This window comes from Enhydra lutris, unplaced genomic scaffold (assembly GCF_002288905.1).
Source record: "Enhydra lutris kenyoni isolate GAN:26980312 unplaced genomic scaffold, ASM228890v2 scaffoldscaffold10, whole genome shotgun sequence".
NCBI classification, from domain to species: Eukaryota; Metazoa; Chordata; class Mammalia; order Carnivora; family Mustelidae; genus Enhydra; species Enhydra lutris.
In genome coordinates this window covers 12,564,079-12,591,292 of record NW_019154094.1, presented here as the reverse complement: position 1 = coordinate 12,591,292, position 27,214 = coordinate 12,564,079, and the positions used below count along the sequence as shown (strand labels likewise).

Genomic DNA, 27,214 nt, shown 5'->3' with positions numbered 1-27,214 from the left:
CTTAGTTAAGGAAACAGGTCAAAGTGTATGTTCCACGTGGGCAGAATCAAAGTTGGAATTTTTTTTTTTTAAAGATTTTATTTATTTATTTGACAGAGATCACAAGTAGGCAGAGAGGCAGGCAGATGGAGAGAGAGGAGGAAGCAGGCTCCCTGCTAAGCGGAGAGCCCGATGCAGGGCTCGATCCCAGGACCCTGAGATCATGACCTGAGCCGAAGGCAGAGGCTTAACCCATTGAGCCACCCAGGCACCCCGAAAGTTGGAATTTTTGTGAGACTGGACGGTGCTGCCGAATCAGCACAGAGGATGCCTTTCACTGACAGAGCAGAAAAATAATCACTTTGTCCTGCGTAATTGTATGTGAGCTCATCCTGGATGAAAAGGAGCCGGGGAACTCTAGCTTTATCACTCTGAGCTGAGAAAGAGGAATTGGTGGCTGCTTACCTTTGGCTGTCATATCTGAGTGCCACCAACTGCAGAGGTTAAATTCCACCAGGAACCTGAACAGGGGATGCAAAAGCCCAGGGTTATTTGGTCATCTGCCCCCCCTGGACAGAACAGCGACATTCTGTTCTTTTCAGCATTGCTCACTGCTTTTGAAACAATAACACCATGATCAGAAGGTACCCAGTATGGTTGGTTCTGGGACCACTGAATTTTTGCTGGGCTTTATCTTACTTGTGAAAGGTTATTTGATCATCAATGCCAGCCAAACCCTGAAACTGGGTTTCTTCTAGACTCAAGGACTCTGTTGAGAAATACCCTGTTTGTCAGCAGAAATGGTTTTCCAGCTATAGTCTGAGTCTATAGTAAAAAGTCAGTTTCCAAAGTGTTTCTTCTGCCTTGATGCTGAGATACAAATAGCATATTCTTTACCTGGACTATGATCTGCAGTAATAAAGGATGCTTCCCAGATTTATACTGCAATGCAAACTTGTTTAGCCCTGTGTGTGTGTCTGTGTGTGTGTGTGTGTGTGTGTGTGTAGGCACAGATGGAACAAATTTCTCTTGATGAACTTATGCCACAATGCAATTTCAAAAAAAAAAAAATCAGGATTTCTCCATTGCTGGTAAAAAATGCAAAAGTAATATAAATCATCCTCCAAATGAATAGTGATAAATCAAAATCCCATCATTTCTCTTTTAGGCTACTACCTCAAGCAGCTCACTGTCAATCAAAATCTCACCATTGTCTGTTACTGTATTTTCTGCCTCTTATGTATATAAGAGAAATGAATTTCAATTTATAACATTGTGAAATTAATACAGGTTACATGAAAGCAATAAAGAAGACAATGGCTCTTCGTCAAATGGGAAGAAATCTGCCTCCAGCCCTCAGAATTGGAGCCGCAGAGGGCAAAATCAGAACCTGAGAATTTGGCGCAGGTTAAACAATTTGGTTTTCCTGCTCATCTACGGAATTCCTCCCTTTCGCGGAATACAGTGTTTCTGTCATGTGTCCAGTATCTTTTCTGGGAGTCAAGCCTTTCATCTTTGTCCCATTTCAATCTGACCTAAGTCACACACATGCATCCAGCACCCTTCAAATAGGACCATAGTTTGACAGGGTAAACAGTTAATTCACACCTGAGAAAAGCCCCCAGCCCCTGACCCACGAAATACACAAGCCCTCATCTCCTGCATAAGGCCTCTCTCCCCTTCCCCCACCCCTTGCACATGCCAACACATCCGAAGGAACACACTGGGCAGCACTGGCAATTTGTTCTTCTGACCACAGCCCACCCAGGCTGCATTAAAAACAGCCAGACATCTATGTTAAATTTAACACTAACCACAATAAATAAATTTGGTTTGTATATTGCATGCTGTTAGTCTGCTAAGCAATGACATAAGGGCATAAGCAGTGACCATGAGTAACTGAAAGATAATTTTCTGGTCTCAGCTTTCAGTATTTCGAGATATTCAGTGAGGTTATCTCAGAGCAGTCCGAATCTAATGGTTGTTCAAAACATGAAACACAGTCTTCCTCTTCACTGTATAATACAAAAGAAAAGCAACACTATTTTAAAATGTGGCAAATTGTACTTACAAGACAAGTTCTGTCATTATCCATTTTACTGCAGCGAGGAAGGCATTATAAGGCTGAAGAGAAGAATTCAGTTCATTGAAAACAATGCATCACATGAAATTTGTAGTTTAACTTAAGGCTTTACATAAAGACAATGTTATTCTTCAAGAGAGATTGATATCATGTTAAAAAACATTGAAGGTCTAGCTAAAAGAAGACATGGTTGGATACTGTATCCTAAAACTAACACTTTAAAACTTTGAACTCTCCTGTAGTGAGAGGTGATTTACAAGTAAAATAAACATGATCTAATACAGGGGTTATCTCTGGGAGGAAAAAGGAAGTTCAGCAAACGATGTTTAAACCTTTACCCTCCAGGGGCTAATATTTTGCAGCCTAATGCTGAGGGGCTAAAATCATATAACTAATTTCAAATGGTAATTCACAGATCTGCCTCTCAGAAAGGTGATTCCCTGTTCTCCATCACTGCATGTCATTCACTGAAATAAGCACAAGTTGCATATACTTGATTTTAATGTTGCCCATGAGTTATGCAGGATTTAAGCTGCCTTTTCTCCTGCAGACATATTTGGATTGGGGGGGGGGGGGGGGGAAAGAAAGACAACCAGAAAAACATGTGATTTTATCCTTGCAGAAAATCCCCTTCAACTCTATAAAAGAAGGCACTGACAGCCTAATCTTTATTTTAGAATATTTTAATTTAAAAAAGCAGCTGGATTGTTTATTCTATGATATTTTCTATGTGGATAATTCAATTTCCTGAATTCTGGGAAAATAGCAGGTTTCCCCCTCCGTTGGTTCTTTGAATCTACATATGCCAGATATTCTAGTAGAAGGTGCACTTGAGAGAGGCGCTGACTTTGGCAAAGCCCTCCTCCAGATGGCAGGTCCAGAAAAATCTCAGAACCTCTTGTGGTTGCCTTTAGGTTATCCGAGAACTGAAATGCCAAATCCTGGTCTCCAAAGTTATGGGTATTTAATCCTACATTCTGAGCATTTTGATGATAAAGATGAGAACCAGGAATAGGGGCATGATCCCGTTTTAAATAAAACAAAAACTAATTTATATACCTCTAATCATTCTCGACATTTCCCTTTTCAAGTCAGTAACTCAATGAACAAAACAACAGTAATAACAGTCTACTGGGGTTATTCTCCGCCCACACAGATTTCAGACGGGTTCTCTGGCTCTGATTTAATTGAGTGTGTCAACATCATTGCTTGAATCACAGGGCCCTCAGGATTAGATTCAGATAAGGATGTGAATTATTAACTATTTCCTAAAACCCAACGCGACCCGCCGTCCTGTGGTTCTGCCATTCTATTTCTTACTGCTTGGAAAAGAACCATCTTTCTTTCAAAAAGACCCTGGTGATCAGACCCTGGGACTGTTCTGTGCCTTTGTACCTGCCGGGATGGGTAGTGACATTTCGGGAGTCCTGGGTAGTGTGGGTCCCTGGGAGGAGGGAATGAATAGAGAGATTAGGGCAGCTCTGGAGGTGGGGAGGGGCAGGTAACCAGGCAGCTCCCTTGGGGCCAAGGGGGTAGGTGGGGGTGGGAGGGAAGGGCACTCAAGCATTCTGTGCCAGACACTGACTCAATGTATGGGTACACAAAGGGATTATGTAAATACAGGATTAAAAATTTAAATGCACATTATCATTCAGAAGGGTAAAGCCATTGAGCTCTTAAGCCTGATGATGAAAACATATCTTGGGAACATTTTAAGTCTAGAAATATTCACGCTAAGTCTAGGGAAGTTGGATTTGGGAAGGCATGTTGATTCTCACTAAAAAGCGGTATTTTTCAAAAACATTCAACTTTCACTTCCTAGCTGCCTTTCAGAGATTTTCCAGCTCCAAATCATTTCTTGCCCCCTCAGTGGAGGAGAACCACGTTAAATATTGGGATTTTAAATAATCTCCTCTAAAGATCTTACATCTGCAAATGAGAAGGTGTGTGTTTATATTTTAAAAGCCAAAATAGCTCATAAATTTTGTGTTTCAAACCAGATTTCAGGTTAATTTTTGGAATTTCCAAAGCGATAACACGCAAAGATTATATTTATTACACACACATGCAGGGTTACGTCGAAGTATACTGTAACTGTTTTTCCTGGGTTTTCAGGTGATGGATGGCCACACTTACATTGCTTATACATTGTAAATTATATTTTTTTAACTGGCAGTAAATTATAACAGTTAATTTCCGGCAGTCTGAAAGCCTGTTTCTAATGATACGATATCTATGTTGATATGACATCATTGTGACATCACCGATGGAACCAGCTCCAGCGAAAATGACCCACCGAAGCTTAGCAGAGCCCTGATTAGGGAAGAGAGTCTAGTATCCACATGTGAATTTGTTCTCAGACTAATCAGTTTCTTCCAAACCAAAGGGAAGACTTCTGATGAGCCAACCCAAATTCTCTTTTATATGAGAATCAAAGAATCGCCAAAACATGTCCCCTTTTCTGTCCATCAGAAGGGGGCACATCTGTCCATCAAAGATATAAGTAAGACCCACTTATCATTCATATAATCAGTGGCTTTGGGTTTGAATGGAAGTGGTTTTTCTTAACCTGTAAAATCGGGAGACACTTTAAAACATTAATGGTTTAAACATTGGGTTAAACATTGGTTAAACATTGGTTAAAACATTCATGGTTTTGAAAAAGATACACTTGATTACTCCAAAGGTAAAAACATGCTCACACTCAGAGGCAGATAGAAACGTGTCCCTGTCTTTTTGGGTGATTGCACCATACTTACATCCAGTAGCCTGCTGGCGCCATCACTGCTGTCCTTGTTGGCCCTGCACATGGCTTGATAGTCATAAAGGGTAATTCTATAGGAAAGAATAGAAAGGAGGATCACTAAATGGGAAGCTACAGGCAAACCAGCATGGTGAATGGTCACCACACCACCACCAAGTACAACAGTGACAAGCCCAAAAAAACGCAGGTCTAACAAAGATGACAAATGAGGAACATGCAAAGTCTAGGACCGGAGACACAGCCACGTCACACTTGGAACCTGCAGAGCCAAGGGAGTAAAGGTATTGGGATTAGGTAAGGAGAGAGGGATGGAAGCCCACCAGCTTGATGAAACAATCATTTTGGTTTAAACAAGGTTGATGTGCCTTGATGAGGATACTCCAGAGGGATGTTGCTGTTCTGAACTGGATTCTGGGCCCTGGGGAGAGTTTGCTTGGGCCATGTCTCCAGGATGGAGGAGAGCTGGGAAGGGCCATTTTGAGTTCAGAATTGGCAGGATCCACTCTCTCTCAAGCACTAGGAAACAATCCTACACCAAGATCAGCCCGGCACATTGACAATTTTTTGGAAATCAGTTGGCTTATCGGTTGTAATCCCCACTCCCAGCTACCACCACCATCACAGTAACTATATTTTTGCTTTTAAAAACAGTGCCACTTATGAAACAAGAAAATTTATATTTCTTTTTTCTCCACTGGGGATGAAAGTAGAGCTCTCATTTCCAATTACAACCTTTACTCAATGGCCAAGGCATTTCACTTTATAATTGTTGCAGATATTTTAATACTCATCAACAATTTTACAGAGAATGGAGAATGGTAGCCAGTTAAAGGTTCTAGAAGGAGCAAGCACCTTATCCCAGAGGCAGCATGCCTTCCATCCTCCCACCAGCTCCCCTTCCCATTACTCTGGCACCCCAAAGAAGAGGCACTTGAAGTCTGGTCTGAATTACGTAACTACCAGATGACGTGTTAATACTGAGATACATGAACTCCTAAATGATTGCAAGGAATTCTCTCTGAAGGAGTTCCTTTCTAGCCTAATACAGTGCTTAGCAAAGTTCAATGCAGCAGGACTGGTGTGGACCCTGAGCATTAGCCCAACACCCAGCATGAAGAAAGCATTCGGCTGCCAAAAGTTGAAAGCATGATAATTGCCTGATTGCCTGAGTCTTGACAGGAAGATGTCACAACTAGACAGAAGAGGTCAAATTCAAATAAGGGGTGAAGACCTCCTCCTCTAGACAATAAGCTAGAGGCATCACACAAACGGATTGAACAAAGAACCATCTATGGGCACCAAGTAAAGAACTAACCATGCTTGACCAGGTCAAGATGGAAACCAGCTCCTAACCAGAACCATATAGGTGACTTTGGCAGCAGAACCCAGGAGGGCTCCAATGGTCACATGATCTCCCAGCAAATCCTCAAAGCCTCTCCCTCATCAGAACATTTATTCTGGTCTCATTCACTGTCCTCTAGCTTTTTCCTTCCTGGCAGATGCCAGGAGAATCTGAGTTTATTGAGACAGAAACGTAGCCCATAAACCAGCCAAGCATCTGGCTCAGGGAAGTCCCCAAACAAATTTCCACTGAAATGTTCATCATTGGCATAGCCCTGCTGCTACCCCAGCCATGGAACCTACTGCAGACCTGGAGGGACAACTCTATTCGGTCCTGGACTGCCCCACCACACCAGTCTCCACCTCATCCAGGGGATTTCTGTTTGTGCCCCTGGAAGGGCTTTCTAGGACTTGGCAAGAATTGTGATTGGCTCCGTCCTTTTCATACTGCTCAACTCTGTCTCCACAGCGGGAACGTGCACCAGAGTGTGGTGAGAGGCGGCATGGGTTGAGTGGAACAAGCCTGTGCTTAGAGTCGTGCAGACGTGGATATGGCCTTGGTTTGGATGGTTATTATCCAGGTGCCATTATCTAGGGTGCATTCTTTTTTTTTTTTTTTTTTAAGATTTTATTTATTTTTTTATTTATTTGAGAGAGAGAACACGCACAAGCAGGGGGAGGGCAGAGGCAGAGGATGAAGGAGTCCGGTGCCCGACACGGGGTCGATCCCAGGTCCCTGAGATCGTGACCTGAGCTGAAATAGGACACTTAACCGACTGAGCCACCCAGGCGTCCCTCCAGGGTATAATCTTGAGCAAGATGCTAACCCTCTTCTGAAATTTCATTTTCTCCCTTGTAAAATGACTCACAAAGATGTCCTAAGATTTAAATAATCAGATGTGGAAATACACTGAAATACACTATGTGGCATGCTGGCTTTGTTATGATTCTTGTAACAGAAAGCCTCATTTTGTTCTTTGTTGGAGTTTGGAATCTCCAAGCTACCCCATTCCCAAGGCCTCAAGTGACTGGTCCTGTGGCCTCAACAGCAGCAGCTTCGAGGCCGGTTAGGAGCCAGTTGGAAGCTCCATCTTAACTCGTCCACGTATTACAGTCGTTTTGTTTGTTTTGTTTTACTCTTTGGGCACCCCAATTTCCTCTGTCATATGGTGAGAAAAATGGCTATGTTATGGGTCGGTTGTGGGATTACCGGAGGTTACATACGTATCGCATTTAGCACAGGATCTGGTCCAGAGGAAGCTTTCAACAGAAGGCAGGGCTGCGTGGCTGTTAGAATTTATTAGTCTGGTTTTCATTGTCATCATTAATTAATGGGGGTCATGCTTAATGCAATGGGAACTGACTCAGCTTTACTCAGCTGGCTGGAGGATGGACAGGCCTCCTGATTTTCTTAGCTCATTGGCACAAAGGATGCAGCGTAAAATTCATGTCTGTTACTGCGGTATAAAACACCTTCAGGAGTCGCACTGGGGTTACGGAGACGTGACATGGGAACTTCTATCCGTGGGTTTCAGAGCTGAGGACCGTGATAATAAGAGCTCATGTCTTCTGAGCTCTTTAGCAACCATGAGCAAGGGACTCCAGGAAGCAAATCCCTACAAGATAGATTCTAATCATCCCCATTTCACAGAGGGCCAAACTGAGTCTTAGCCAGCTGCAGCAGTGCATCCGAGTTCACACTCCTAACAAACAGCAGAGCCAGAATTCCAGGAATCCCCCTCACTCTGCCTTCTGCTCACGAGCCAGCTCTGACAGATTCTGGGAAATGCTTAGAATCCCGCCCCGTGCCCCATCCCAGTCTCACTGGAATGTCACAGAAAATGCTGCCTAAGATAAGGTCTCATAGCCCAAGTCCTGAATCAGCTTTCAAGTCTGTGGTCAGTGGGCCAGGAGGGACCAGCTGGCTGGGCCAGCGAGAGCCCCTCAACAGCCACCCTCCCAGGAAAGCTCAGGATTCTCCTGGGACCATCTTCAAAGGCTGGAGTTTACACAGTGAGGCCAAACTCAACGGCTGTGGGGCAGCCTCCGGGCCAGGGATCCTGCCTTTCGTTTCCCAAGGAAGCTTTCCTGATCCCGTTGCCATCGAGGAGGTTAGAGAACAAGCCTTCCCTGTCTTCTCCACGCTTAGACAGCTTTAACTAGATGTTGCAGAAAGAGAGACTTCCAGATTATTACCCTTTTTGAAGTGATTTTGTTACTGTTTTAAATAACTCCATTTTGTGGCTACCTGTATCCTGTTTGGCTGATTATAGTTAAAGAACATGATAATTGCCTGCTTTGATTCGGCTCTAAAATAAGCCCTGAGCCACATGCCCGGCCCAAGACTGGTGCAGCACGGCTGCCCTCAGCAGTGGGAGTTTATCCTTATTACAGATAACATGGCTTAATCCCCATGACATCCCCACCAGGCCACTCCAGCCGCAGGCTGTCGCTGAGACCTTATCATTAACATCTCCGCGCTCCCCAGACGGGTCTCTTTGAAACTGACGGAAGGCAGATACAGTGAGGAGAAACTCAAAGTGCTGAAAAGACAACCTAGACAGCCCTGTGTGCCCCGTGGACGACAGGCCCAGGACACTGGGACTTGCGGAAAGCGATTTTACTGCACTTTTCCAAAGGGGACAAAAATCATGACCAAGAAAGATATTTCTGCTAAGAATTAGAAGGTTCAATTTCAAAGGCATGAGCTCAGCTTGTTTCGACTTGTGAGTAACGGCGGGGACCAGCATTTATTAGACACCTACTGTGTGCCCACGAGGCCAGGTCCTTTCCCTACAATGACTCACTGGATGAGGGCTGCTTAAGCAATTTGCCCAAAAACCAATCTTGAAACCGCTTAATGTTTGTAAATACAGTCTTAAAAACGGGACAGGGAGGCATCTGACGCAGAAACTCACCATGGGACATATTTAAGCGTTTCTGAATCTGCAAGTACGAGAAGTAAAGTGACTCCCTAGGGTAGCATGTAAAAATACGTCTTCTTTTGTCGAGCTATAAAATGTACTCTCTGGGGCAGCTTTCAACTTGCAAGTGATAGGACAGGGCCCGGGAACACTGAAAATTCTTAACAAAGCCACTATCACGATGGGAAGCCTTACTCGTTCTTACATCTCAGAAAACCAAGAGAGGGGAGAAGCTCAGTCTGTTGATCTGAGTGTTAACAGGAAATCCAATAGGTGCTATCCCTTTTCTCCTTTTCACACTGGTGGCCATGTCATCCCAGAGCAACTTCTCACAGAGACGGTACCGCTTTTCAGGGTCAGCCCAGCACAAGGAATACAGCAGAGATGCTGAATTTACATGATCCTGGCCCTGCTGTCTTTGAGGCCCTGCCTGGGAATCCCTGGCACAAAATCTAGTGAATGAGCATCCTTCCTTAGCAGCAAAGAAGCGCCATGTGGCCACACACAAGGTCCTGGGGCTACCGCGGGTCTAGTGCAGACCCCTGAGGAGCGAGCCATGGGAAAACGCCTCCCTCACTGTATACCTGAAGCACCAAATGCTTTTCATCAGCAGGTGCTGATAATATAAAACAAAGCAAAGTTTCAGAGAGTGGTCATGTCAGCATCTCACCCTGGTAATAAAAGCAGTAGCAATAATAACCAGTTACTTTCTGCCAGCATGCAGGCATTAGCTCTTGTGTCCGGGGCAACGGTGACATGTTATAGGAAAAGAAACAGGCTCAGAAGGTGAAATCACTGCTCCAAGGTTATTACAGCCCTGAGTGGACCGGCTGCTTGGATCCCAAGGCTAAGGATACTATGCATGCATGGGGGTAAGAGCACCTAGCTGGCAGTCTGTTTGTCCATTCACCTGCCCCTTCCACAAAAATGAGCTTAACTGAAGGGGAAAATGGAATCTTGATTAATGCCACGTAGAAAAGATTAAATTTCTTTTGCCTCTTTGTTTGAGTAAGAAATAGAAGGAAACACTGGAATTCTGCTTGGGGAATGAGTTCACATAAAACCCACTTAAGGCAAGAAACCTGGATGCTGGGAGAGCTTCTTTGGGCTCTGCCAAGTTCATGTCTACATTTCACAGCACCGCACCACCACGCGATGCCTGTGCAGGGCTCAACATGGTGCAAGGCGTGTAACTGAGGCTCAGCGTGTCAGTACCTAGGGACGCTGGTGTTGCTGGCGCCATTATTGCTACTGGTCACCCCCACAGGTGTTATTGAGTGTTGCTGCTTGGGGTCCAGCATTGTGGACAGATGAGTTAGTCGGTGCCTATGACCATTTGTGTTCAGGACTGCAATGGGTAGGTGGGGTGTGGGGGGAACTGGGTGTTGTGAACACAGCCCCATCTCTAGAAGTTTTTCCAAGTGGATATCACAGGAAATCAGATTCAATATTTAGAGGACATGTGTGTTCCGAAGCCAGCAGGCATGATGGATGTGGCAGAGATTATTATAGTCTCCCAAAGTCCATTTTCCTCTTCTGCCAAGCAGAACCCTGACTTTTTGGTATGCACATTTCCCAGGTTCCTTTGTAGCTAGGAGAGGCTGTGTGATGAAGCAGAAATATTGTATGGGACTCAACACTTGAATAAATAAGCCTTAATTTACTTTAATAAATCAATAAAATTACTTATTAAAATAAATTTCAATCAAGAAATTTTAATTGGACTTTTTTGGACCTCCTGGATCCTCCTCCTTCTGCCAGCCTAGACAGCAGATGTGATGGCTGGAACTAAGCAGCTATCTTGGACCATGAAGTAACCTTGAGTTTAAATGCCAACAGAAGAAGGTAGAGGAAAAAAAAGATGTGGTTGTGAGTCCATGATGACAACAAATTGGTATTTTTAGACTTCCTTCATACAAAAGAGAAAAAAACTGCTATGTTCTTTAGCCCCTTGTTATTCTGGAATTTCCTATTATTTTTAGAAAAACTAACTGGTATACTGGACTCAACGTTTGATTGAGAAACTTTCTTTCTCTATATCTCCTAAAGCCAAATGAGCATAAATGTCAACAAATATCTCTAAAAGAAATACTTCAATCTACTCCGACTAGGGGAGAAGATGAGGGAGGATTGGATCAATATGGTCTGCAATCCAGAATCTGAGAGACAACAGTGCAAATTCCATCTCCCCCACTCGCTACTGTGGGTGAACTCAGACAAGGCCCTCAGATGCTCAGAGTCTCCATATCCAGGTCCTCCTTTGTCAAATGGAAATAATGGTGGTAGTTATGTCTCGGAATTGTTATGGGGATGCGTGAAGGTTATACACGTAAACTACCTGGAATGATGTCAGGCCTCGGTACCTGGTATTTAATAAATGAGGTGTGCTGCTATTATGATGAAGAGGAGGGCCGCGATTCTTAGTGTTGTCATGGGGGATGCTCAAGCAGCAGCTTTAGGATTTTAAAGTGCAGTGCCCTGGAATCTTCATGTCTCCACATTCCAGAAAGTTTGGCTCAGAAACACATTTGTTCAAGCCGATCTGTCTTCTTGTTCCTTTCAGTGCCACCTCTGACAAAGCATACTTCTGTGGAAACAGTCAGGTCAACAGGAAGCCGAGAAGCCATTACGCTCATGACATGAGTGTTGAGTATTAGGCACTGGGGGAGCAGTCGGCAGGAGAGAGCAGCCTTCAAAGGTGACCGACGTCTCCTTTGACACTCTCGAGACTCCAAGGCCAGGGCATTGGCTGAAATGTGATGTGATGACCAAGGACAGGGAGAGCTCCCCTCACCGGCCATGGAACCTAAATAGAGCCTTGTATAGTTCCATCCCGCAGAGATGGGAGAAAAAATGGTCCAAGCCCCGAATTCTGCCTGATGTGTCACCTTTCTAGAAAGGCAATTTCAAGGGCAGAAGGAGCCACTGCGGGGAATTGTACACAAGTCAGATATGTTAATGAATGTGTGGGGCGAGGTGCGGAAGACATTCACCAGGCCCCATGGGGAAAACACGGTCGTGAAGGGGTGAGAGCTCAGGCATGTGGCACCAAGCGCATAAAATAAACAAAACCGAAAAAAGCAAAAAACACATAGTCCAAACAGAGAGGAACTATCAGTAGCCCCCAAAGCAAGAACAGATTATTAGCAGGCAGACTGTTTCTCCGCAAGCCAAAGGCCAGGTGTGCCCAATTGGTCTTTGCTTCCTCAAGCTTAATCAGATCCACAAAGAACAAGGAAAGACCTTTTGGCAGAACGCACCAGGATCTTTGGTATAAGCATGCGTTCGTTATTCCATTTAACCCCCACCAGCAGGTATGTGAATAATTCTTTCAGGTCTGTTTTGCTGCTGAGAAAACTGCAATTTAGTGAGTTAACGTGGCCCAACGTCAGACAGCTCTAAAGTGGACCGCATCTAGACCGGTACCCTGGTGCTCTTGACTTAATGTTCCTTGACCCTGACTGTGCACAAGAAGCATGTGGATGCTCTCAACAAAGCATAAAAACCCCAGCCAGACTTCCCATGAAGCTCCTGGGGTTGCCGCCTGAGCACAGGCATGTTTTAAAAGCTCTCCAGGGATGCTGGTTGAGTCCAGGCCCCCGGGCCCACCCCCAAGGCTGTGCCGTGGAGGTAACTGTTGCTAAGGAACCACTTTGGGGGGACCTTAGGGATTAAAATAAAGAGAAGAAGAAAATGAAAAGAAAAAAAAAAAAAGATCTCAGACATTTGGAGCTCTTATCCAAGAGCTAATCTCACCTTCTATCTGCACTAACTTTGCCATTTGCTGAGCAATTCCATATACTCTGTTTTAGCTAATTCTTGCAAAATCCCGAGGTCCATATTTGGGTGAGGAAGAAAAGGAGGCTGGGAGAGACGGGAAGTCTGGGCAAAGCCACACAGTACGATTCTGGTGCCCAACCGGAGTGCCCATAGCTTAAGCCCAGTGTATCAAGGAGACCCTCTCAGGAACTGTGGATACTCTCCTGTGACTGGCTACACACACACACACACACACACACACACACACACACACACACACACGTTTTTCACTTTATATATATTAAAACATACATACATAGATTTTCACTTTTCCTGGATATTTGACATTGAATTTGAATCACTGGGGACAAGCAAGGGGCGGGGAGGACAAATGAATTCTAAGAAATTGCTCTTACAAGAACTCTAAGAAAAATATTTTGAAACTAGATGTTCTCTTAGTAATCATGAGAGGGTGATGTCACCGCCAATGACAGCAGAGAGAACCCATGGAGTGTGGATTTTGAGAAATATGAAAACAAGGCTCTTCCGGGATGTGAATGCGAGTGAAAAAGAAAAATAGCTAACTGAAAAACCCTAAATGAGTCACCACCCAGGGAGTCCACTTACTCTCATTTTAAGAATGAAGCAGCACTTGGGGCTCTCGGTTTGAAACCCAGAAAGCTGACCGGGCGGATGGAATCTCATGAGAAATCACAGGGAGCCTGGGAACGCGGCTTGGTTCAAAGAGGTATCAGCTTCAACTGGAGGAAATCTGGGTGATGTTATCGCGTGGTTGGCCTCCCCTCCCGCAAGTTCTGCTCACCCAGATAAGACACTGCTGAGCCAACATCTTCCTCAGCTACCTTTCCCTTCTCAAAAAGAACTGGCAGAAGCTCCAAGCACAGCACAATGCTATCGTGCCCTGAACCAGGTGAAGGGCAGAGCTAGACATTCTCTCCATGCTCAGAGTACAGCTCTCTTACACAGAGACTTAGGGCAAGTTCTTAACCTTTCCAAGCCTCATCACTACCATCTATAAAATGGGTATATTTACACCCAAGGCCAGGGTCACGGGCATGCAGCCTGTGTAATTTCACAGAACCTCATACTTGGTGGAAGGCTCTGCTGTCACTGCCTTGAAATTCTTAAAACGTTCTGAACAAGGGACACCAGATTTTCAGTTTGCACTGGGCCCTGCAAGTTATGCAGCAGGTCCTGTTTATACCTGTCCCACGGAGTTGCTGGAAAGTACGGCAAGAGGTTAAGATGTGTCGGGGCAGCCCAGGCCTGGTGTGGGGTAGGTGCTCAGGGAAGGAGCCATTGTGATCATTGCTTTCACACTGCTGAAGCTATTGGTATGTTATTTGGACCCTGGATACTAATGTCACAGGTAAGCAGGGTAAACAGAGTCAAGTCGAAGACTGAGCTAAAGTCACCAAGAGAGACCATCTTGTCTCTTAGATTGTTTGCACACACTGCAGCAGAACTTTCTCAAAGCTCCCTCAAGTTGGTGATTGGCACAAGTCTATGGCTTCCCTCTCTTCCCCATGGCACTATAGACCTAGAAGTGGATATTCTTTCCCTCCCTCCCTTGCTAAGTAAAATGACCATCAGGTCACTAGGTAAGTGACCAGCCAATCTAGGAAAGGGTCCACTGCCATGTAAACAAGCACCATCTTGCTTTAGAGAGAGAGGCAGCAAATCTGGAGCACGGGAGAGGGAGAAAGGAAGAAGGACAAACATGCTGTTCTCTGTGAGCTCTTTGTGGAGAAGATGGTTTGGAGGGTTCTTATCTCCAAAAACTCATTCTTTAAGACTGGATATAAGCAGAGCAAATTAAGAAACCTGGTGCCATTCCAGCAGTGTCCAAGACAGTGGGAGGAGAGACGATTCGAGAGCAGTGCAGGGAACCAGTCCTGAGCTTTCTCTGGGCTCAACCATGTCCCCAGAGCAATTCAGCCTCCAGGCATCCTGTGTTCTGGGGATGACTTCCGTCCCAGTGCACCGCCAGGTACTTTTGGCTACATCCTTTCAGTGCTTCTGAAATATAGGTCTTCTCTGAATGAAAGGACTGTCACCCTTGGGCTCTGAGGCTGCACCACAGGGCCCCAACACTGGAGGCCCCCTGGCCAGATGTCCCTCGAGGGAAGCCTGCTAGGAGGTGTGGGAATGCAGAAGGAGCACCACCTGGTGCCAGGCAGACAGCAAAGCCAAGCCCGAGCGAAGACCTCCAACAATGTGAATCACAGCAAGCAGCTAGCAATCATTGAGCCCTTAATATATGCCAGGCACTGTGTACGAACTTTCTGCTCATTATTATCTCATTAACTCCGACGGCAGCCTGTGGAAGCAACTGTAATTATCACCTTCATTTTCCACGTAAGGAAACCGAAGCTCGGAGAGGTCACTTGACTCATTCTCAGGCACGAAGCTAGCAAATGTCAGAGTCTGAATTTGAATCCAAACCATCTGACTCCAAAACGTAAACCCTCATTGCTCTCGTGGCCCCAGTGATGGCCCCCTTCGAAGAGGCCCTTGAGCGTTGTCAACCAGTTCCCACAACGACAACAGATGCTTTTCAACTTGAGTCAAGTCCCCGGTCCTTCCCTTTCCTCAAATATGTTAGCTACTCTCAGAGTCAAAGAAAGTTCTAGAAAGTTCTAGATTCATGCCAGCCACACTTCGCTCACATCAAGGAGAAGACTGGCAATCTAAAATCCCACTACAACCTTCCTCCTTCTCCTACCAAGCTGTTTGAAAGGACTGACCGAGAGGGAAAAGAAAAGAAGAGAAAAGAAAAGAAAAAAAAACCCCTGATTTTGTTAAAGAAGTTGGAAAATATGCTTTCGAATGAGAAACACGTGTGTGATTCTTCTCGTCTTTTGTCTCCCCCCACCACTGAGTCGAAAACAAGCGAATGAGGTACAAAGGCACACAACCATGTATAGATAGGAATGGCCAGGGGAGCCCCCGAGGGCAGACAATCCAGAAGCTGCCCTGGGAAGCTTAGAGAGGTCGTGGAAAACTCCATAGCAACCCCATCCCAGCTCCGAGCTGAGTTTTCAAGCACGTGTCCAATGACTCCGGGCAAAAAAAAAAAAAAAAAAGGACAAAACTGCACTTGAATTTTAAAAAGGGAATTAAACACACTGCTGAGGGCGGGCTGGGGGTAGGCGAGTGTGTCAGAGATTGCAGAACGGCTGGAGTGAGGCCAAGTTTTTTTATATCATTTCTTTTTTTTTTTCCCCCTCCTTCGGGCACAAACAAGCTATGGAATCTCAAAAAAGGGGTCATCATTTTTGAATTCCTTGCTTTCAGCACAGCCCTCGGTGGGTCTTGTTCACTGGCTTAAAAGTCCAATTTCCTGAGCTGACACTTCCCGGCCATTGAGCCGCGAGGGGCCTGCTGTTCCCACCAGCAGCAGCGGTTCTCACAGGCAAGCCCAGTCCATAGTAGTCCCTGCTATTCTGTACGGAACAGCATCAAATATGTCCACCGAAGCAGCACCTCAAAGGCGGCTGTTTCCTGGGAGGCCAGGGGAGGGGGGACATGTTGACTCCTGGGGGGACATAACTGACATCCTGATCTCATGGGGAGATGGCTTCTCCCATAGGTTTTGGTGTCCCCAAGCGCACGGCTGGCCTGCCCGGGAGAGACGTGGGGCTACGCAGAAGCAATCACACGTAAGCCTCCTTCTCCCGGCCCAGGTGAGTAGTACCTACTTCCAGTGGCATCTGGCACCATCTGGGTTTTCTCCTAGTGGCAATTTAAACTCCCCTCCATCTGGGAGCAGGTTTGGGGAACTTTCACTTGATTTTCTAAAATTATTTCGCCAGGTCTCTAAATGTCACTTTTCACCCTCGATTTCCAGATTCCTAGCAAGCTTCCCCCAGTTTGCCAATATGAGACAAAATACTCTCCTCGTTTTTAGCCAGGGGAAAACATTTCCTACTTCTTTGCAATCACTTGCTCAAGACTGTTATAATCGTGTCCCAGGGCAGGCTCTGACTTCAATATTGGCCTCCAATAAACCCTGAGCTGGGTGAACAGGAAACTCATTGTGAGCTGAGTTTCTGTGACTCTTAACACTCATGCAAGAGGCATCGAATTTCAGCAAGATCTTCTGGAGCAGGGACACAAGTACAAACCAGTCACAGGGTCAAGTCTGGGCTTGCTTTATTTGACCTTGGTTTGTTTTATTTTATTTAGGCAAATGTTTTCAGGGGGCGCGGGGGACCATAAAATCCTTACCTTTTAAAGGAGCCCATTGTTAACAGTTTGTTCATCACCGCTCCCTCGACCTCACCAAAAAAGTCTCCAGTCTGCAGGGAAGAAAAGAAGAACCCAGGAGGAAGCAGAGATCAAAAATGTGCTCAAATACCAGAGGAGAATCAGAAACGGACACCCCGCCGTCTGTGTTCCGGAGCTGATGGAAGCAAAGGGCCGGTGTTCAGGCCACATAAAAAGTGGAAAATGTCTTGATAGTCAAGAGAAGTTATGGGATTACAGAGCAGACTAGTAAGCAGATGGGAATGTTCCACAGTACATGGCATGGGCAGAGGGGGGGTGGCATTGAGTAACAGAGGCCGAGCACTGGAATTGGACACTCGTGCACGCGTGTGCACAGACGTACACACACACACACACACACACACACACACACACGCTTGCGTGGAGTAAGCATTAATCTGCACTCAGTCCCCTGTGATGAAAACACTACTTCATAGACAGGAACGGGCGGAGAAAGGGCTTCCTAAGCAGTAATAAAGAGGATTGTTTATAATTCCTGGGTGACCTGTTTAGGGAAATACAGCAGTCCTCTTCATCAGCCCTATAAATTTCCCGCTGTTGAGGATATAGGTCCTTTCTCCCAATCACTTTCTGAGGATCATTCGCGATTTTGTCCCTGGGCAGTTGCTACGTTGACAAACAAGGCAGTCCAGAGTCCGGCCCTGGAGGAGGCAGCACGGCCAGGCAGAGTTCTAATGGCTCACCCTCATGGTGAGGCCGCCTGCAGGGCATTTGGATCTAAGCAGTCCCTTCCCCACAACCTGGCTGATGTTTGGGCCTTAGACTAGGTCTTGGTGCTGGCTGAGATTTGCAGACTCTGAATGGTGGGATGAAGGATTAACATCCTGGTCGATCGCTCCAGTCTCTTGGAACCGCTAGCATCCGGGTCTCATGGGGGAGGGTGTAGCCCTGCAGCAGCACGGAGCTTGGGGCAACGGTCTTTTGCAGCCAACACCCTGGACTGAGCCAGTGTAGACTAGGAGAAAGCCCCCATGACTGTTGTGGGTGCACTAAGGATTTATAGCTCACGTGTGGGTGGGTGGAGGACATCCTTCTAAGAGGCTGAATTAGTAAATTCTGTAGGCTTTGTGTTTGCTAAATCCTGATTCAGATTACCATGGAGTGACCTCGACCACGCTCCTGGGAATTTTCAGGCAGAAGGGCATATAAAGACTTTGCCAAAAAGTCAAGAAAGAGAGGAGGAAGAAGGAGATGACATTTCACTGACTGAACGTGGAGCATTGCCAGTCCCATTCCGGGGGCAATCTGAGTCTTTCGCAAACCCTGTGGGTGTGTGCTGGTGCTAGGAGCTAGGACATTTGTATCTTGTGTGTGTAAATATGCCAGGGTCAATGGAACTGGTTGTTAGACAAAGAAGAATTATCCTAATTGGGGTGCAGGAAACCAGACAACATCAAACAAGCTGGGGCAGAGCTGGCGGACAGGCTCCCTGGACCAGGCTGTGGGGTCTGCACCCTGGAGAGACACAGCCAGGAGCAGAGCCCGCATGCATGTCCCTCCAGGTCTGAGCACTTTACACTGTTGGCTAGAAGAGGACTGACCACGGAAGATATCCACCATGTCCTTCCCCACCCTGGCATGGGACCAGGTTCCCATCTCCCCCCTCCACCATCATGGCAGGAGGTCAGGGCTCCTCCTCACAGGTGGTTAATTTGGGTTCCCCCTCCATGGATTCTTGGATGTCTGGGGGTTTCTTCTCTCAGCCGAACAGACACATTACCATGGACCTCTGGGCTCACTGCTATCTCATCTTTACCAACTGTCCCGTGTCCAGTGATGGTCAGCATCCAAGGAGACAGGGTGGGGCAAGTGTGATTTCTGACCCTGTATGTTTTCCACCCACCACAAGTGCATTTAAAAATTCAACAAGCTTTTCCTGGATAAGAAGGAAAACTGAAGCACGATTCCACACGTGACCTGGAGCCAGCGTTGATCAATTAACAAGGCATTAAGCTCAGACTCCTTAGGGACTTAAGGACAATTAACTAATTTATTTGGCATTAATAGGGCCTATTGTACTGTTGACTGCTAAAGAATTTCAAATGATTTTTTTTAAGATTTTATTTATTTATTTGAGAGAGAGAGCGAGAGAGCGCGTGCACAAGCAGGGGGAGCAGCAGGCAGAGGGAGAAGCAGGCTCCCTGCTGAGCAGGGAACCCAACACGGGGCTCGATCCCAGGACTCCAGGATCATGACCTGAGCTGAAGGCAGACACTTATCTGACTGAGCCCCTCAGGTGCCCCTCAAATGATTTAAACGGGACTTCATTATAAAATGGTCCTCAACCCCTCCTTTTACAGAGCCCGCCAGGAGGCTTGGGCAGGTCACGTGATATGCCCTCCATCCCCAAACTAGGGAAGTAAGAGAACGAGCACCAGAGACCACGTGCCTCCTTCTCTAGTGCTACTTCATCACGTCATACTACTAAGCACGCCTGTATTTTACCTTCTTTGAATATGCTGATTTAATTTGTAATTCCAGACAAGGTTCTTTTTTTTTTTTTTTTTTTAGATTTTATTTATTTATTTGACAGAGAGAAATCACAAGTAAGCAGAGAGGCAGGCAGAGAGAGAGGAGGAAGCAGGCTCCCTGCTGAGCAGAAAGCCCGATATGGGGCTCGAACCCAGGACCTGGGATCATGACCTGAGCCGAAGGCAGCGGCTTAACCCACTGAGCCACCCAGGCGCCCCCCAGACAAGGTTCTTATGCACAAAGTTTTAAAGGAGAAACCTGTTTTCTCTAGGACAATGCTATTGATTTGAACTCCTATTTTGATTTCCAAACACAGTAGAGATTTCTGTGCTTGGCCCCATGGCCTGGTTTCCTCCCATCTCTTTCCCTCCTGCCCCACACTGCGCACACAGCTCAAAGGAAGGAAGGAAATTCTTTGCCTATTTCTGGATCCTTGTCCCTCAGTGTGAGAGCCCAAGTTAATCCCTGAACTCAGGTAACTGATTTTTAAAAGGCAAAAACCAGAAAGAAGCCATAAAGAATAATTATGTTGTAATACATATGTGTGTGTGTGTCTGTGACTGTGTGTTTGTATACGTGTGTGTGTGTGTGTCATGTATGGAAAAATATCTAAATATCAAAAGAAGGAAACCTCCTTAAAATTGCCCAAACTCTTTGAGGCACCTCTACCCTTGAGGCAAAGAGTTCCTATAAATTGAACATTTTATGAGTGAGAAAGCAGACCCTGGGCTCTGCCCCCACCTCCCCACCCCCCAACTGGGAGGTAAAAACTCTTTGGGGCCTGCTGAGAAGTAGGCTATGACATTTTTAGAGGGATAGAAATCAGGTTTTATAATCTCCTACTATTACCTCTTAAATATAGATCATTGACTCAAAGTTTTAACACTGTCCTTTGCTCACCCTCACTGGAGAACGTCATGAGCTCCTTACTCAGAGCCGGTAGAAATTTCTCACTCACCTGTGTATAGTCTTCAGACACCAGAATAAACCCATTATTGTCTATGAGGTAACAGTTCACAGTCTAGAAAATATAAAAAGACCACAGTTTCAACTTCGGATCCTCAGACCACTTTTACACAAAATGACGTACTTCCAACCTGAGAGAAACCTCTTTGAGGTTGTTTTGGGGGGAACTGGAAATGCTTGCTGGCTCTAGGAGTTCAGGCCATGGCTAAGCTAACCCCAGTGTCTACTTTGTCAAAATAACAAACAAAAATCAAACACGAAGCAAGCCTTGAACATCCCAGATTAGGATAAAGAGAACACACATTAAAACATTAATTACATTTAGTCTTCCTTGGTTTTTTTTTTTTTTTTTTTTTTTTGGTTTGTTTGTTTGTTTTGTTTTCCCCTTTCTAGGACCAGAAGACTATTTCCCAGGAACAAAGTGTTCACAGGCCCCAAGCCTGTATTCCTGGTCGTTGAAGTACAGGCTGTTTTGAAAGCAAAACGCCAGCACAATGTCATTACCCTAATGATGTATTAATGAAAACACTGTGTCAGCTCAGAAGACCATCAGGGGACCAGGTAATATTTTTTAATTTGTTCATAGACTTAGGCAGGGGGGAAGGGGCAGACTTCTGTTAAAAGGGCCCCTCAGGTCTCCTAAAGGTTTTCAAACTGTGTTTTTAATTGGGAGCTGGATTTGGGGGCAGGGCTGTTAGCTTTTGGTAGCTCAGACTTATAAATTGTAGAAAGCAAGGTAAACCCAAACCTCTGCTTCCCCACACTACTTTAATCTCAAGTGAATGATTTGCTACAGGCTAAGTTTTAATTATAGTGCTGTGGAGTTTAAACTTCAGGTTTAATTCTAACCTTGATGTAACTCAGTTTCTATTTATTGCAACTTTACATACTAACTGCAACATTTAATGTGTACCATATCGTTACCCAGAGCTACGTTCTCCCTAGCTCCGGGCCACCGCAGCACTGTTTGCTACCTATCCAAGGAGCTGGTTTTAGTCGGGGACAAAAGTCCAGCAGTGAGTTGGTCCAAAAGATTCACCCTTTATTACTAGGTTGTAGTGAAGAATCATCAGAAGAGTAAAAAGTCCCGTTGTCACCTTTTATAAAACCCTATGGCTGCTTTGGTGAGCCATAGGGTTTTTCTCAATTATCCGGAGGAGCCAGAGTGAATAACTTGGGTAACCTGGTTCCACTCTTGCTATCTGAAGAAGCTCTTAGCTGTATGGACACTACTTGGGCCCTACTGGGTGGGAACCTTGACAAACTCTCCCCATTTTTAGGAGACAGCATGATGAAGAATGCGATCCCCCAGAGCTGGGCAGTCCAACGTCGCAGCCGCCAGCCATGTGCAGATTTAAATTCAATTTTATGTGAATTAAAACTCAATAACATTAAAAATCTAGTTCTTTGGGTGCACCAGTCACATTTCAAGTGCTCTGATCTACCTTGGCTGGTGATTATCCTTGTGGACATTTCCATCGCTCTAGAAAGTTCTCTCGGATGGGACAGCAATCTTTTAGGTTCTACTAGTATTCCTGCGAGTTTTAATCCAGCCCACACTGGGTCGTGTTAGACAAATCCGTATCTTTGCTTATTTGAATGTCATGATCCTCATTTTGCAGGTATAGACTCTGAAGCAAAAGGAGGTTAACCTCCACTCAATCAATAAATGCACAAAGACAGGAGTGACCTCCACATTTGGATATTGACTAAATCCTCCCAGTTGTTTAGAGAATCAAAATCATCGTACCACCTCCTTCCCAAATTATAAAATTAGTCCCTAATCAAACATGCCTGGTCAGTTAGTACTCTGGCTAGACCTCTACATATTTGGTCACTATCTCTCCATCTAATGTTGTAAATACTGGATAATACAAAGCAGGCACGAGGCAAATAGATTAAAAAGTCAACTGACTATCTAGAGAAAGAGGGAAGATTCCATGAAGTCCATGAGAGTGATGTTGGAGATCAGCTCTGATCACAGCGGAAGACACAGGCACATTGTGTGTGCACATTGGACCTCCCAGGGCCGTCTCGTGGAGCTCTGCTGGGCTGTAGTTTAAACATATACTAGCGATCCACTCGTGTGGGTCAGATTAGGCTACACCGTACCAGAAATGTTGGGAAGAGGAAGCGAAGGGCCAGCCAAGGCTCCTGGGGCATTATATGCCTAGGCTTCCACTTTCTCCAAAAATGCTTTAGATTTTGCTCTATAAGCGGGCATGGTCTCCTGGGTAAGGACTAAGGAATATAGCTTTGGTTTCTTCTATACCGAGTACCGGTTGACATTTACTTTTTGGGCTATGTTTCCACTTAACGTTTTTTTAAATTCACTTCTCCCTCCCCTACTCCCCCTTAAATTAGGATTCCACAACAAAAACCTGGTGGCAGAGAAGACGCACAGTGCTGTACCATGCTTATTTATGGGTAGCTTGGAATTTCAAGTTTACACTGATCATAAAGAGATGTGGTTGCCTATTAAGCAAGAAGTAGATAACTGCTGATATCATGATTTACAAATCACTGTGAAAACCAAGGTCAAATTCAGGATGCTGTTGTCACTGATGGACACCTGGGTCTGAAATGTGTCATCTGGTTTTCAAGACAGGCAATGCTGTTGTGTTAGGTCAATTTAGTGACCATGATGATTTCCTAAATGGACCTCCGTGCCAACAAGTGCTTCAATTAAATGATTACTGGCGAGGGCAGTGGAGTTGAGTAAGCCCATGGCAATAGGTGAGCACAGTACTGGGTTATGGAATGGTTGGGACAGAATTGCCAGATTCCAGGCTGACTAACTGTTTCCTCTATGTCTCTTTACAATAAATTACATTCAATGTGGTCTTTTCCATACTCTACCCCACCCACCCCCAATAAAAGAAAATAGAGGAGATTTTCAGTTCCCTTCCTATGCTATCCACCCCACCCCCCGCCCAATGAAACCAAGCATCTTGGAAGGTGTCCACTTCCCGCCCTGTCCCAAGGGAGGACAGATAGGCAGAGGGGCTTGGAGGAGCTCTCAAATTGAAAGGTATTGCAAGTGCCTAGTCCACAGCCACCTTTGGTAAAACATGTAGGGATGAGGTTGTTTGGGGGAAAAGAAATGCAAAGACAGAGGAAAAAAAGAGGCAGAGAGAACTTGATTTTTTAAAAAAGTCTTTCTTCAACTACTGGATAGCTCAAGACTGCTCCGAGAAGTCTGATTCTTGCCCCAAAGGCAGATCAGGTAGAGACCTGAGGATAGAGCCCACAGCTAGGCCATGGGAACCGGGCAGCCCCGGGTGGTAATGAAAGCCACTGAGGAAGGGCATTTGGGAGCAAGAAACACAGCACCACACTTATGTTACCTGGAAGGTGGTTTTATCCCTGAAGCTGACATTCCTGGTTTGGAATCAGAGACTCTGACAATTGCTATCAGTGTGACCTTGAGCAAAGTCTTTTAGTACTGTCTCAGTTTTCTTAACTGAAAGATGGAGGTAGGGACAACTCTTTCATGGGTTGTTGGGAAGATTAAATGGAATGATGAGTGTAGAGGGCTAAGCACAGTGTAAGATGCACAGGGCATAGTAAGCCGAGAACCTGTGGTCATTGATCACCTACTACGTGCCATCTTCGTAAGTATCCTCATGCTACAGATTCAGAGTTTCTCAGAAAGGGAAGCTGTTCCACAGTTCATTGTAAGAGGTTGTGCAGGCAAGGCTGGCTGAACTTTGTTGCTTTCTGTTTTGCCTTTTCTTTTGGGGGGATGCCTTCTGTTGGCTTTGATTGGTGCAGGCTGAGCAATGATTTGAAACAGCTCCCTTAGAAGCTCAGTATCATCCTGCCTATTGTTTTCATTTGTGAGGAGTGAGGGAAAGACAGAGATAGAGTAGGGGAGGGCTGGTTCTTCCACCTGAGGGTGGGGTCTGGGTCTCTGCCTTATAGGCCCACGGAAGTGCCACTCCTTCTGACTTTTCTCCAGGTCTCACACTTTCAGCCCTGATATTTGACTGTGGAACAGACTGACCCTAACTTCACGCCACATGATGGTCCTATTTATCGTTGGTCAACTAGGCTATCAAGATACTGTCTTTAAAAAAATTTGTTGCAAATCTGTTATTTTGGAAAGAAGTACTTGGTAGGATCTTTTGTGCCCTTGCCCTCAAGGGCTACTGCACCGATACTCAAACCCCCCCCATGCTGGGCTGAATGGTTCCAGAGCTGGAGGCACCTGGTTGCTAGGATTTAGCCCTTCTCCAGCCTGTCCTCCTTCAAGGAGGTCCTTCAGATTCCAGAGGAAATGCCTGTAAGGCCTTACGAAGTCTAGGCATGATTATTAAGCTCAATTCCTTTGGGACAAGCAAGGGTGGAAGCTGCATTTGAATATGAAGTTTTAGATCCACTCACTGCCCTCAATAGCTCCTCCAAACGTCCCAGTAGAAGAGAACTTTCTCATCTTCCAGTCTCCCTGCAAAATTTTGGTGCTCTCATCAGGAGATGGTGGCTGTTGGAAAGGTGAGTGGGAGAAGGAAATGAGAGGCAGAGACAGTAGTACCCCAGGTCAGAATGAGATGAGAGGTGTGCACCACTTTCTTTCTCCGCTTCCATCCGAATGCCAACCACGTGTCCATAGATGGCAGTAACCTTGGCTGCCTCTGTGCCTTATACGTGGAGTTCTCTGCCCGTGAAGCTCTTCTCATGCTTCAGGCACTGTTTTCAATGCCATCTTCTCCTTCTCCCTCTTCAGTTGACTTACAAGTTATTTCTTCAGGGAAGTCTTCCCCCACCGCCCCATGTTTGTTTCATGGATTAATTCACAGTACTTATCACAGTAGATAATCACCTACACTTATCTCCCCTGCTAACCAGTTCTGGTAGGAAAGGAGCCACTTCTGACTCTACTTCCGATTGAATCCCCAGGGGTCCACCGGCTAGCAGGCACAGGAAGTCTCAGTAAACATGCTTTGAGGGAATGAGTGAGTCTCTGAAGTCGACATTTGCCCTGGATGGAACGGAGCTCCTTCAAAGCCTTCAGTCAGGCCCACTGCCAAGCTCTCCAAGGCACATGGCTCAGGCCCTGCCTGGATCAACCCAAGATGTATACTCTTCAAGATGGGAAGCCATCTGGCCATACTGACTCCACCCAGCAGCCTATGGCACTCCAGTCAGGGGCCAGGGAGGCCACTGATGGGGGAGCCAGAGGGGCTGGGATGGGTCCAATGCAGAGCATGTCTGATAAGTCAGAGGGAGTTGGGCTAGCTCTTCAGCACAGTGGAGAAGCCAGAGAATGTGATCTTAATGAGCTCCCACAGCTGTTTTTAATGGGGCCCTGATCACTTGAGGGAAGTTGGGGGAGAAGGAGGGACATGGTCTCAAAGGCTTAATTAAAAGTCTTGAAAGTGGAATGACACATGAAAAGAGTCTGCTGAAAGGGTGGGAAGGGGCTTTGGTGGGAAGGCAGGACTGGCATTCCCATTTTGAACTATGTCCACTGGTTGCCTGAAGCCAAACTTAAGAGCCAAAATGTGAGATGGATGATAGTTTCACAAGTGCAAAATGAGGACATTTGAGCATCAGATCAAGTTCAGAAATCAGAGCAAACTCAATGCTTAATTTCCCAAGCATGTGAACATTTCCATGACCATTTGTATGTGGGCTTATCCCAACAACTACTGACGAAGATCGTTAGTAGTGGGGAAGGTGTGCATCTTGGGCTCACTATGCCCGGGGGAGACTACAAAATGCCTAGTGCGTATATGCCATTGCTGTCTGAGTTTCAGACTCAGGGGAACCACTAACTCTCAGGGAAGAAAGAGTCTGCAGACATTTTTGGTTTACAGCTGACCCTTACTGAGTGCTTACCATTTGCCAGAAACTGTGCCACATGCTTCTTTTTTTTTTTTTTTTTATTTATTTGATAGGCAAAGATCACAAGTAGGCAGAGAGGCAGGCAGGGGTGGGGGGAGGGAAGCAGGCTCCCAGCCGAGCAGAGAGCCCGATGGAGGGCTCAATCCCAGGACCCTGAGATCATGACCTGAGCTGAAGGCAGAGGCTTTAACTCACTGAGCCACCTAGGTGCCCCCATGAATTTTTAAAATATATTATTTCATTCATTCTTCGCCATTGCCCTGTGAGATGAATATTCCTTTCCCCACAGAGAGGTTCAGATGCTTGCCCAGGGTCTCAAGGTTGTCAGACTCACACTTTGAAGCTAGTTACTCTAACTCCATAGCCTGCCCCTTTGAACCTCCATGCTGTATCATCTGAGAAATCAGCCACTGAACAACAAATATATACTGGGTGTTTCTAACTCTAAATGGCACCCATTCCCATTTACTTTTATATGTGCGTATGGATACAGGAAAATTACCCTCTCTGGTTTTATTCATCAACTTGTTTAACCTAGTATTCAGTTTTCATCTCTCTATCCATCCAACCTAGTAACTGATCAACCAATCAGCTATCCAAAACATTGTCCATCCCACCAGCCAACCAACCATACACACAGTCACCAACTAACCAATGAACTATCCTTCCTTCTCTTGCCATGAACTGGGATTAGTAACCGTACCTCCTGTGCAAGCGCAAGGCTTAACACAGGGCCTCGTGACACTGAACAGTGAATACTACCACTGA

The 27,214-nt window shown here is 45.7% G+C and overlaps 1 protein-coding gene across 1 annotated transcript in view; it reads right to left on the bottom strand.

Moving 5' to 3' along the window:
- LOC111144138 (calcium voltage-gated channel auxiliary subunit alpha2delta 3) overlaps window positions 1–27,214 on the bottom strand; it is an 868,443-nt gene that overhangs the window by 67,131 nt on the left and 774,098 nt on the right. Inside the window, exons 30-34 of the mRNA XM_022498297.1 lie at window positions 20,592–20,654; window positions 17,102–17,172; window positions 4,822–4,897; window positions 2,051–2,103; window positions 445–500 (exon numbers count right to left, since the gene is read on the bottom strand). Coding sequence (XP_022354005.1) covers window positions 445–500; window positions 2,051–2,103; window positions 4,822–4,897; window positions 17,102–17,172; window positions 20,592–20,654 — 319 coding nt within the window. The remainder of the gene's footprint in view (window positions 1–444; window positions 501–2,050; window positions 2,104–4,821; window positions 4,898–17,101; window positions 17,173–20,591; window positions 20,655–27,214) is intronic.